This window comes from Crinia signifera, chromosome 5 (assembly GCF_055691185.1).
Source record: "Crinia signifera chromosome 5, ASM5569118v1, whole genome shotgun sequence".
NCBI classification, from domain to species: Eukaryota; Metazoa; Chordata; class Amphibia; order Anura; family Myobatrachidae; genus Crinia; species Crinia signifera.
Window position 1 is genome coordinate 230,743,410 of NC_139221.1, and position 13,871 is coordinate 230,757,280.

Consider the following 13,871-nt stretch of genomic DNA (forward strand, 5'->3'; position numbering starts at 1 on the left):
ACATTTGGTGATATTGTTTATTATCACACAGAAGGGCAATCTGATTCAGTAGATCACCCAGTGTACATGCATCTTAACCCATTGAGTGTGAACATCTGGCATTTTTTAGCAGATATTGTGAAAATCTCTCACACAATGTCACTCACAATTTGTTATACAAATTCTAAAAGTGCAAAAAAGATATTTCGGTACTTGTGTATTTGCAGGGGCGCCCAATTTACATGCGATTTTCCTACGGTGCTGTACGTATCGCATGCAATTTTGAGATGCAATGCAGTTTTCCTTTGTTAATTTTTGTGATGCAATCGGATTTAGCACCCCCCCACTATCCACGACCTTTTCATACCACCACTATCCACATCGGCGTGGAGTTGATTTTATAAAGTGTGGGAAGTGCAGCGAGGGGACACGGAATACATGTAAAGTAATCCGCGTCTGCTCACCACACTTCGGGCTCGGTGGCTCGCCACACTTTATAAAATCAACGTGGATAGTGGGGGTATGAAAAGGTCGGGAGGACGCGTTCTCTCGCTACGCTTCGGGGTGACGTGAATAGTGGGGTGTGCTAAATCCCATTACATCACATGCATCCCATGTGCTAAATAGCATTGCATGCAAAAACACCCCCAGTGTACATGTCTATGTGATGCAATCGGTGGTTAGGGTGCAGTGAATAAATTAACTAGTGAGATCGCATCGCATGTTTTCGTGTCATGCAATTTCACTACGCAGAATAGCCCAATAAGAAAATAGCTTAGTGGGCACCCTGCAAATACACAAGTACCAATATTTCCTATATAAAAAGTAAACATTACCGGTCATTGTGATGAAAAAAAAGGTTTGCTTGCCAATTTGCACACCTATTTTGATAAATTGACTTTGCTGAAAATGCTTCTTTACCCTTTTGCATGCCAAGACTGATAGCTTCAGGGGAATTTTGCTTCTTTTTATCACAGGATCTGGTGTTCGGAGAGGGGCTGTTTGGTGAATCTGCAGCAATGATGTATGAGGGCACATTTGTATATACACCTTTGGAATGTATACATTCTCCAAAGAACTCACAAAACACAAAAAATAATAAAAAATAACCCACGCACACACAGTCTTAAGACACTTTACTGAAGTTGAATATAATTATACATGGAATATATACACCATATTTAAACAGCACAATTGGAAATTCCTGTACAGACTAATATGTACTTCTAGAACAATTTTACACAAACACAGCAAAAATATTTATATATATATATATATATATATCCTTTGTACATGTGCAGTTATAGAAAAAGCATTAAATCAGACAATTAAGGTTTTTCTTTTCTCATTACTTTTCAAAATTGTGGCCAGCTCACTAATTCTAAATAAAGAATAAGCTACATTAGCGATCAGGAGAATATTTGCAGTTGCACATAATAGTTGCATCTGCTTTGTTATTAGGCAGGTAGTTCATTCTATCAGCTAAAGCCCAGTGCGTAGGATTTGTTTTATGCATATTGAGTTGTGCTATTGCTCTGCTGGAGATTGCAATCCCTCGAGTCTTCCGTACTCACTGATCACAATAAGTTCTGCATCTTTCACTGTTACCATTATTTACAGACTAGATGTAAGCAGGATAATGGAAAGCTACATGATATCAAGATAACAATACTATATGGTTTATGAATATTGTTCATTTACACTGAAGAAAACATCAGTATTTGATGTAGCTACAAAATGTAAAAAGCAATTCCTATAAATCGGCAGTATTCAATGGCGACGGCAAGGATGGATTTTCTATGCCATATCAAATGTTTTAAGGAAATCCTCAAAGTGAGAGGCCAGTAATGATTTCCTTAAACCAGTGGTAGCCAACTTCAGTCCTCAAGAGCTACCAACAGTGCACATTTTCCAGCTCACCTCACAGGTGCACTCATTACTCACTAACACATTTTAAAAGATCCACAGGTGGATGCAATTATTTCACTTGTGATTCTGTGAGGAGACCTGGAAAACATTAACTGTTCGTAGCTCTCAAGGACTGGAGTTGGCTACCCCAGGTCTAAAGCAGACCTGGCCAACATGTGACTTTCCACTTATTATTTAACTACATGTCCCAGCATGCTATGCTGCAATTTTGCAATTAGACAATGCTAAAACTGTTGCCGGTCATGCTGGGAGGTGTAGTTTCACAACAGCTGGGGATCCACAGGTTGGCAGGGCCTTCTATATAGTGTTTATTTATCCAAAATGGCACTTACATTTTTTGGGGGGAGAGTGGATAACAAGTAAATGCACTGGAAAGGTTATAGTAATCTCTATTGCACCACTAAAGGCCATTGGGCAAGGGCATGAAACATTTTCGACAAAGGCTCTAGAAAGCTTTAGTAAAATTATTATATTTGATTGGGCGGTGTGGATCGTTTGGTTCACAGTGTCTAGGCCAACAGTCTATAGGTTGACACTATTGGTCGACAAGCAGAATGTCATGATCAAAACATTGAAAAATGATGTAAAACATGTGAAACATGTTTGACATTTTTCGTGTCGGTCTGTCATACTGCTGCAGTCACCAGACTTCGGTTTAAGAAAAACTCACATCGACCTTTTCACGGTCTACCCAATTCACTGCATACCCCATTGCAATCAGACAATGTTTTTTATAATATATATTCTGACAAAATTTACTGTATTTCTATGAAACATTACGAGGGCCGTATTCAATGCGGCCGGCGAGGGGGTTAAGCGGAGGGGATCGACTAAAACAAGCCACCCTTGCTGTTTAACCCCCTGCGCCGGCCTCTCACCCTATTGAATGTTCCGGGGAAACCCTTACTGTCAGATGATGGCAAGGATTCCTCAAACAGCGAGGCTTGTGGCTAATGTAGGGAGCCTGCTGCATTACCCACGAACCTCGCTGTTTTGGCGCCCGCACACGCTGTTTCCACATCGCTGCAAAAACCTAGCGGCACGGAAACAGCTTGCACGGTCAGTATTCAACTGATCCCCTTCACACGCCCTGACAGTGAGTATTCAGCACTGCTGGTTGTCACAGCGGGCAAAAGCATTGAATATACTTCAATATGTGAAGAAATGCACAAAAATGCTTGGTTTGCCACATTCTGCCAAACAATGGAAATGCAGTTTTGGAACATTATTGGGGTTATTCTACTAATATGGGAGTTCTATTTCAGATGGGATGTTGCTATGGGCAACCAATCAGTTTCTATGTATTATCTTCTAGAAGATACTAAACAAATAAGAAGTAGATGCTGACTGGTAGTCCATAGCAACATCCGATCTTCAACAAAACTTCCATCTTAGTAAATAAAGTACATTCTGAGCGGGATGTATTAATATACATCGTTGCCTAACCGCCACGATGCCAGCGCATATGTATTAACATATGCGGCTGGCATTGCAGTGACAGAGGTCCCCCGCAATACTAGTAATGTGGTGTCTCAGTCACCCCCCTGGGCACCTCCTCCTCCCCTCATGCCAGGACAGCTCAGCGTGGCTGTCCCCGGCGCCTCCTCCTCCCCCCTGCAGCCAGGACATCTTCCGGCTGCCTTGCTAGGGGGAGGAGGGGGTTTATCTTCCAGGCCCAGGAGGACCTGCAGCAAGGTAAACCAGGGGGAGGGGGGGGGGGGGTGTAGGCTTCTATAGGGTATCAACACTCTGTGGGTGGCGCTACCGTGCTATGCGGTTGCCGAGGATTCATACATTAGGAAAGGTGGTAAAACCCCTGAAAACTGGGGTTTTACCAAGTTTTTATCTTTGTACATCCCGCAGCCAGTCTACAAACAAACCACTGCGCCTTGAATAGAATACCTTTAATGGAGTGTACGTTATGTAGTGGAGAGAACTGTTAACTACAGTAACAAGACATGTATTTTGGAGTATAATATGTCTAACATGGTTGTGAAGACATCTGCATATCAAGTACTCAGCCAGATCAGATTGGTTCAACAGATGAAAATCCTGCTTGATATTCTTGCCAAAAATTTGGCAAGTTCACCCAAATTTAATCAATGCATTGCTCCTATCAATAGCAAAATACTTTTACTTTTCCTATAGGAGACATAAGCTAGGAAATGCAGTAACAGGTTGTGCAAATAAGCTATATATTATGGTAACATGCAGTGGTAATCCTCTTTTGGGAATGCTGGGACTGACTGTTCTGCAATGGAAGAAGAATAGCGGCATTACACTAATCAGATACTGCTCTGTGGTGTTACCAGGGTCGACCCTGTAATGGACTACTCTCTCTAATTGTAGACCATATATTCTGCAAAATGTAAATGTACAGAACATCTAAGCCAGGCATGTCCAAACTGTGGCCCTCCAGCTGTTGTGAAATGACACATCCCAGCATGCCTTGCCGCAATCGTTTTAGCGTTCCCTGATAGCAAAACTGTGGCAAGGCATGATGGGGCTTGAAGTTTCACAACAGCTGGAGGGCCATAGTTTGGCCCTCCCTGATCTAAGCAAAGGCGGAATGGGCCCACTTTCCCTAAATATCCATGTACTGTATTTCTCCACTGCCCTGCCTTTTGGCCCTTTATACTTATACCTTTTTATGATAACTTTTAGTATAGTATATTATCTATAAAATAATTAGTAAACGGAGTTTGTTTTGTCACATGATTTCTCCTGGAAAAATAATGGATCCTTAAAAATAAAAATTTAAGTTGAAAATGTATTGAAAGACATTTTATTTATAAAAAAAAAAAAAAAAAAAAAAGTTCTAGATTTTAGTGCTCATTTCTTTCTACAATTGGAAGTTGAGTTTGATTAAAACCGAATCAACACAAGAAATCAAAAAATGAATCAACACAAGAAATCACAGAAACTATCGTCATATTTCTAATATGCAAAATAAATGTATTGGGATTCATATCTGGACTGCAGTTCCACTATGTGAAGTTCAGTTACAATAGGTAGCAGGTAACCTTCTGTACAAGCAACATAAAAAGCTTGTCAAATCCGTGTCAAATTGTTCCTGAAGAATAACATTAAACTTATACAAAATTAACCAAATAAAAAAAAATCACCAAAGGCCAGGAAATTTCATAGAAGCCTTTTAAAGCATTGTCTAACTCTTGAAAGTGTAATTGTTATAAAGCCCCATATTGTTTGCTGTAGAGTTATTCTTTGCTTCCCAAAACAATGTTTCACTGGGCTTCGGAGGACTTGGCATCACCCAGGAAGTTTCTTCAGAAGATGATTTCTGGTATGAGTCAGTCTCTTCACAGTCTCCACCTACTGGAACGGGCCTCTCACTTGTCCATTGTGTGCCATCAGTCTTTTTATAAAATGTATTCATGTCTTCATGCGTCTGAGGCGCGGCAGCACCGCCACAAAACGGGTGACCTTTAGGTGAGACAGAGGGCAATTTTTCATACGTGACACCAGCAGCGGTTATGCGCAATCTACTGCTGGTCTTTTCTAAGTCATCTTCACACTGTACAGGGCCGTGAGAAGCTGCAAGAAGGATGCATCACTAATTATTGTATCTGAAAGTGCTATTTCCTCAACAATATATTTTTTAAAAAGATTATTATTTTTTTTTTTTACACAGAAGTCATGGTTTCATATGAAAATGAAGCAGTGGTTTAAGTCCTATTTCACAAAAAATGTGCTGATAATTAAAAATACAACAATTTCAAGACCGCATTTAAACTAGACTTATAGCATCAAACTGGATAAATGAGAACCAATCATACAATGACAGTATTGCATAACAGGATTGTCTGCTCAGGATGTAAATCCATGCAGAATTGTCACATCATAAAGATCAGAGCATACTTGCCTACTTTTCTTTTCACCTCTCTGGGATAAGGGGTGACTTAACCCCGCACCCATGCCATAAAACTCAATGATTTACGGGTCGCGGAGAGAGGTCAGGGCTTAAATGGAGCAGAGAGCCACTGCCGCATCATTTTAGCCCCGCCCCTCTCTGTGAACCCGCGATTTGCGGTAATAGAATCAGGGGGGAAGGGGGGTGCAGGGGCTCTGGCTGGCAAGCGGGAGACTTGCCCACCTTCCCGGGGGAAGGAGGGTGGGTCAGATTTTCAGGAGCCTCCCAGCCATTCCGGGTGGGTAAGCAAGCCTGGATCAGAGGTTCCCAAAGTGGGTACAATGGTTTGATGGTGTAGTAAATCGAATTATTTATAGCCAATGTGATAAGCAAAACCAGTGCTGGGGCGGATGATCATATAGTATGTAGTACACATACTGAAGTACAAAAACATCCACCACCACACAACTGATCCTAAAGGTGCGTACACATGGGGCAATATGATCGCTGGCAATATATTGCTCAGCAATCATATTGCCCCGTGTCCCATTTTCATCTGCGACCAGAGATGGTCGCAGATGAAAATTTAAACACTGCTGGGTGAAGAGGCAGGGGATGTCGCTGGTCGGAGGAGCATGTTCCTCCGACCAGCGACCATTCAGGGGCTGAAAACGGGAGCGCGCACCCGGCGATTTATCGCTGGTGCACACTCCAATCACTGGCAATATGGTCGCTCAGCGACCATATTCCCAGCGATTTCAGCCTCTATCGCCCCCGTGTGTACACAGCATAAGGAACAGGTAAGCACAATTTGGTTTATTCATTTTTGCAGTTTTTCCGTATTAAACTTTTTTGCCTAAGGGTGCTGTGGAAATAATACCAATAAGAGTGATGGAAGAACATTTAGGAATCACTGATGTACAGATGTGTGCACATACATCTATTCTCTGTGTGCTACAAGTCACTTTACACAGCATGTGATTTTTTTGCCATTATAGTGCATCGTATTCACAAAACTGTGTGAACATGACTCACAAACAGCTTATATTCTTATATGTAGAAAAATACAGTATACGTGTATTTAAATAAACAGAATAAAATCTGCTATTCTCAAAACCCAGTTCGCTATTTGTAGCCATCTATCACATTTCCTTCACATTATATTTAGCTGTCGCTGGTTGTAGCTTTCATGTCACAGTACTTTTGTTTTAGGATTGAAAAGTTCGGTACTTGTTTCCTAGCACGGCGCCCCCGATTTTGATTGTATTACATCTTATACAATCGCATGCAATATAGCGGCATGCGATGATGGGTCCTTACAATGTTAAATAGCCCCCCATAGTCAACACCACCACCAGGATCAACGCCAACCCGAAGCATGGCGAGGGCAGCAGTACGCGTCCGTCGACCTTTTCATACCCACTCTCTACATGTCGGCGTGGAGTTGATTTTAGACAGTGTGGCGAGCGCAGCGCTCCACCGAGCCCAAAGTGTAGCGAGCCCCGCGAGGGGACATGGATTACGGACTACATGTATTGCGCGTTCGCTCGCCACACTATCTAAAATCAACTCAATGCCAACGTGGATAGTGGGGGTATGAAAAGGTCAGAGGACATTGTAAGGACCCATCAGGGTGCTTGTACAAACAATGCGATCGTATACGATTTTTGTATGGCATACGATGCAATATTTTATTGTACAATATCGCATCACATACCATTGTATACCTTATTTAGTGTTATGGTATACGATGTGATGGGCGCCGTGCTAGGAAACAAGTACCAAATGTTCTAATAATGCTGAGTAGATAAGTGCATAATATTATCTCTCCCTCATATTCCTCTCACAAATACAGGTTGAGTATCCCGTATCCAAAATGCTCAGGACCAGAAGCGTTTTGGATAATGGATTTTGGAATATTTTTATATTTCAATGAGGTATCTAGCATTTATGTTGTATAAGAACATCAAACACATGAAATACATACAATTTCTTTATTTTGCATTAATATGTGCAAGAAAGTTATTTCTTGGCATTCAAATTCAGTGCCTGAGATAGTACACAAACTTTGTGCATAAAACAATATTTTATACCATCAAACAGTTACATATCATATCCCCAGTAGGTTTTTAGCAAAAAAAAACAACAACCATTCTGGTGACTATGGTTTTCGGAATAAATTTAGATAACAGACATTTGGATAAGGGTTACTCAACCTGTAGCAGAATTTTATTTTAATGGATGTCCACCCCAAGAGTGTCAGAGATGCACAGGAGAGTGTAGGGAGGCAATGGGGCAGATATATTACGCCTGGTGAAGAGATAAAGGACCTGATGTACTAAGCTTGAAAAGTGATAAAGTGGAGAGTGATAAACCACCGGCCAATCAGCTCCTACCTGTAATTTTTCAAACCCAGCCTGTAACATAGTAGTTAGGAACTGATATCTGCTCCTACCTGCCATGTTACAGGCTGGGTTTGACAGGTAGGAGCTGATTGGCTGGTGGTTTCTCACTCTCCACTTTTTGATGCTTGAGGCCCTTATACTTAGCTTGGTAATTGTAGAAATACCATGTTTATGTGCAGGGAGTGGTGTTATAAGAGCAGGTCTTTCTGTGGTCTTTCTACAGATCTTTTGTGACACATGCTGATGAAGTATTTTTCAAATATTGCAGCTGGTGGAAATTCATCTCTAGCATCTTTAGACTGCGTCTAAAGATGCTAGAGATGAAGTTTCATAATCTGACTATGGCCTTCTGTGAGAGAGGTGTGCGTCTTTGGATGCAGCCATCAGTGACATGCCTGTGCTTGCTTAACCACCCCGGTCCCCTCCCACTGAAATCTGCACTTCCAAATTCATTCTGTGGGGGTTATTCCGTAGGTATCTCAAAAGCAAGATCTTTCTCAAATGGGCAAAACCCATGTGCACTGCAGGTGGGGCAAATATAACGTGCAGAGAGAGTTAGATTTGGGTGAGATATTGTGTTTCTGTGAATGGTAAATATTGGCCCTTTTATTTTTACACTGCAATTTAGATTTTAGTTAAAAAAAAAAAAAACACCCAAATCGAATGCTGCCCATACACTTGTTCAATCGGATTCGATGCGACATCGCAGTGTGATGTCCATCGAACCAGATCGCATCTTGTGGTGCTAAAGTGCCCCCTTTGCAGCACCCGATGTCGCATGCCATCTTGAGATAGCACATCGGGTACTGGAAGAGGGCGGCGTTATGTAGCGCTAGCGGGTGGCGGGGGTCAGTCAGCGGTGGCGGCAGAATTTTTTAAACACTGAGCAGCCCTCTGGTTGGCTGAGAAACACTTCTGCCGCCACCCCTGACTGGCGCCCTCTAGCGCTACAGCAACAACACCGCCCTCTGCCTACCTTCTCCCACACCACCAGCGGTCCCTTCGGCCCACTCTCCTCATCCCCGCGCTGCTGAAAAAGCGTTCCCTCCCCCCCCCACCAGCGGATTGCATTCGAGCATCGCATGTGGTTAAAAAACCACATGCGATTGCTCCTGCAATTCGATAAATATTATGTGCAACACATAAGATCTTGAGACCCGACATTGGACCGGCGTGCCTGCGCATCGCGTTGAATGGTACACATTTTGTGCATACAATCATTCGATTTATCGGCCAGATGTGAGATATTGCATGCAATCATTCGATTTCGACCACAAGTGTATGGGCAGCATAACTCTCTCTGCGCATGTTATAGCTGCCCCATCTACAGTGCAGCATGTTTTGTCCATTAAATAAACCTTTTGCTTTTGAGATCCTTACTGAATAACCCTGTGTCAATACAGTAACAATCAAGATGCATGCACAGTACTTATACCAATGGCCAACTACGTGAATATCGACACTGCCATATGTTAACATGCGACTCAGAATCTGAGAGAATCACCCAGAGCACTCCACTTCCCAGGCCTAAGAAGGGACTGTGTTATGCTGTCTGAAGTACCTGTGTGGATGCGTGCTGTATACTATACACTTTCTGAGAAAGCACTGTGCCATTACTGCTTGTATAGGTGTTGACATGCACCATGTCCACACTGGCAAAATGGTGACAAGGTCAACAAGCTATTTTAACCCTAACATATGTATTTTTGCAAGGGAGACTGGCACAACCCAACATTTTAAACATGTTGACATGCTAGAGCAGTGGTAGCCAACCCTAGCCTACGAGAGCTACCAACAGTTCACATTTTCCAGACAACCTAGCTGCTGCACAGCTGCACTCATTAATCACCGACACATTTTAAAAGATACACAGGTGGAGCTAATTAGCTCACTTGTGATTCTGTGAGACCTGCAAAATATGCACTGTTGGTAGCTCTCGAGGACTAGGGTTGGCTACACCAGTGCTAGAGTAACATTATGACATCCAGGATTCAGGCGTCGCCCCTTGAACTATAGATCTAGTGAATGCTTCCCGCATACCTGTATTTCATAGCAAATCAAAATGTTAAATTCCACAAAGTTTTCCATTTTACACCAATCTGTTCATATCATTCATTGCACAGGAGATGGGAAAAGGACACCATCAAAAAACAATCAGCAGTAGATTGGTGAAGAGCAATTAGAAATGATCAAAGTAGTTTAATTTATTTATCTTTTAGCAGTTACAATATTTATTTAAAATGCACCAATGTAGATTCTTTACTGGAAACCAGCCCTTTGCCCATAAACCAAAAGCATACTGTATACCACAGATCCAGCATACATAAATATAAAAATACAAAGTGCAAACAAACTAAACAGTGATAATACATTCTTGACAGTTCAGTATTTAAACTTCCAAAATGATTCAAAAGAACCTCATAGCAACACATTTCCACACTTCAAGTATAATGCAAAGGTATCTTATTTTTATATAATAAATGATAGTTCTTTCTTGATTATCTAGCTGTAGGACAGAACGTAGGTGTCCTTTCTTACTATTGCTTTAAAAAAGGCCCTCTATACACAAGACTTAGGTATCCATTCTCAACTGTTGTTTCAGTCATGCTGAGTAGCCCCACTTTGTGATCTATATCCTGTACGACTCAGCCGAGCCAAGGGTATTTTACACTCTGGCCATACATCAGAACAATTCTACGCCGAACGTGCAATTTTGACAGATCGTGCTATCAATTGTGAGGTATCATGTGGTATTTCTGTATTATGACGATGCGATATTTGGTCTCACAGGTCTTAAGGTCTCTCCTATGACCTTATGTGCTGCACATACAACCAGTCGGGATGGGTTGTGGTCGGAAGCAGATCGTATGCGTTTTTAGCACATACGATCAATTGATCAGTCATATGATCCGCATACGATGCAGATCATTCAAATGTATGGCCAGCATAAATGTGCCTTTTTGCATAAATAAAACACAATGAGCGTGCAAAATTTGTACATTTGTGTGCCAGCGAGTCTGATGTGAGCAGGCAGGACTTTTCCTCACACACCTCTATGTGCAACTATGTACCTGTCTAAAACAAATCTCTGTGTGAATAGTCACAGCCCAGCATCTGTGGTACACTTAGCAGCTTTTCACTGAATCTGCAATGCAGGGAATACCGTACACTACTCTCCTCTTGGAGTGTCTCCATTGTGCAGATGTCTTACGCCAGGGGTAGCCAACTCCAGTCCTTGAGAGCTACCAACAGTCAAAGTTTTCCAGGTCTCCTCACAGAATCACAAGTGAAGTAATTAGCTCCACCTGTGTAGGACGGGAGTTGGCTACCCGTCTTACGCCATATAGCATATGATCAAACCACTAACACATGTATGAATGAAGAGGATCTGTAAGAGAAAACATATGCATTGTTTTAATGTGAGGCAGATATGATAAGAGGTCATATACAAATAAACTGTTCACACCACCACCTGTACACAGAATAGAGCACAGCAGAAAACCATCAGCAACACCTTAATGTGTGAAGTTGATCAGTATGAGACAGAAACCAAACCAGAAAACGGGTAGGCTGCATCTCAGACGCATCAGCCTCAAACCAAGAGATTCTGATGAGATATGATAGCCAGTTGCTCTGTAAATGGCATTGCAGGGATCTGCGGTTCAGAGGTAGAGTCCTATTATGGCAGGCATTGTGACTTGCCTGTCTTGGTTGCAGCCACTGTTCCTCCTTTCAGCTTTCTTAGCACCTCGGCTTGTACTTCAGTCACTAGATGTAAATTAGACATTTCCTTCTTCAGCTCCCAGTACGCCTGCCGCATGCTGCTTTCGCTGATGAAACAGAAAATACAAAAGGTTTTATTTGCTGCACTACAGAATACGATTTCCTCGTCTCCTTCACCTATGCACAGTAACAATAGTTTATAGCACTTCACATTCCATAGCCCACTGCAAATCTCAACACTCAAGTTAACATGTTCCTATATTTTATGGAATAGATATACTTCCTCTGATAGAGATAGATAGATATATATGCACTTACCCAATCTATAGCATAGGACAGGAACTGACCAGCACTCGTTTTGATGAAGAAAAATAAGTTTGTATTTCAAACAGATGACATAACCGGTTTTCCCAGTATTACTTTACTGTAATGTCATCTGTTTGAAATACAAACTTATTTTTCTTCATCAAAACGAGTGCTGGTCAGTTCCTGTCCTATGCTATAGGTTGGGTAAGTGCTTCTCTGTTAACGTTTATGGACCCTGCACCGTCTGCTTACATACAAATTCAAGTGAGTGCCATTTTGAGACAATAATATATTGGAAAAAAAGGATTGTGCTCACATCAAAGAGAATACATCTGCTGGGGTGACATGGACACCTCTTAAAAAGGGTTCTGGATAACATAGAAAAAATTGGGAAGCACTCACCAGACTCAAAAATGCACTTAAAAACTGCGGTGAATTTATTGGTAGCAAAACATCCAGGTAATCAAAGGTTTCCTTCCTCTCGGGACCATCGTCAGGAGAATATAAACCTTGCAAACATTGCAACTATATGTACCACAGCACAAACCATGCAGCTTCACCTACAGCAAGAAGCCTGCTGCTGGTATACTGCCATTTATACCATCCACCAGTGTAGAAAGGGCAGCAAAATTAGATACAAATGTCACTTCCGCAAGTCACCATGGACCGCAATAACGTCACTTCCGGTGGGTCATATCCCGCTGGAGCCAAATTGAAAAGTATCCACCAAACATATATTTAGAAACTTTCTAGTCAGCAGTATAGCTACAGGGCATACTCTCAACAGGGGCATCGCATTGTTGTATGTGTAAATATAGTTTTCTCCGCCACCGGCGAAAACTCTGTGACCGGAAGCGGAAGTGACCTGCGTGCCCTGCAAATATGTACACCTGTACACCCCACACTGCAACAAGGCAGGTGGTGCGCAACCAATCATGAAACCCTGCAAGTAGCCATTACCGCATTAAAGACACTGCAAGTTCTATAGGTGTTGTTGCCCTCTATTATATTCTTTACATGTGTTAGCGGCGATTAAATAACCCGCTAAGTCAGTGGTGCCAAACTCATGGCCCTCCAGCTGTTTTGGAACTACACATCCCAGCATGCCCAGTCACAGTTTTTATATAATGGATTGCTAAAACTGAGGCAGGAAATGCTGGGTTTGGTAGTTCCACAACAGCTGGAGGGCCATGAGTTTGACACCACTGCGCTATGTAGTAGCTGAATGTGTACCTGTAAATAGTGTCCCACCCGCAACATGGGCAGCCCATATAGTTCAGTGTATATATAGTGCTGATAGAAATGGAGGCAGGAGGTGCCAAAGAGGAAAGCCACCTCTAAGAAGCGATCTAATCCTGCAGCTGGATAAGTGGAAAAATGCAATAGACCTTGAACTAATTTGTTAGCACTGAACACGCTGAAGGAAGTGGTACTTGCTGTAATTATGGCACACTATGGGGGTTATTCTGGTTGACTCGTTCAGATGCGAATTTGCACCCTTGCGAGTCAACCAGAACCCGGCTTGTAAATCGTGGTACTCCCAGCCCCCCATTCGCACGCTGGGTTAATTCGCCCAGCATGCGCATGGATGTTTTATCCAGATAAAGTGGAATGTGATAACCCACCAGCCAATGAACTCCTGTCATTTTTAAAACATA

The 13,871-nt window shown here is 42.2% G+C and overlaps 1 protein-coding gene across 2 annotated transcripts in view; it reads right to left on the reverse strand.

The window, feature by feature from the left end:
• Positions 1–1,100: 1,100 nt before the first annotated feature.
• The window catches only part of AZI2 (5-azacytidine induced 2), a 62,150-nt gene continuing 49,379 nt past the window's right edge, over positions 1,101–13,871 (reverse strand). Inside the window, exons 7-8 of one of the 2 annotated variants that reach the window (XM_083188634.1) lie at positions 11,887–12,014; positions 1,101–5,352 (exon numbers count right to left, since the gene is read on the reverse strand). In XM_083188634.1, the coding sequence (XP_083044760.1) occupies positions 5,075–5,352; positions 11,887–12,014 (406 nt within the window). In that variant the 3' untranslated portion in view covers positions 1,101–5,074. Of the gene's footprint in view, positions 5,464–11,886; positions 12,015–13,871 lie in introns of both variants that reach the window. The other variant, XM_083188633.1, reaches the window with a different exon arrangement.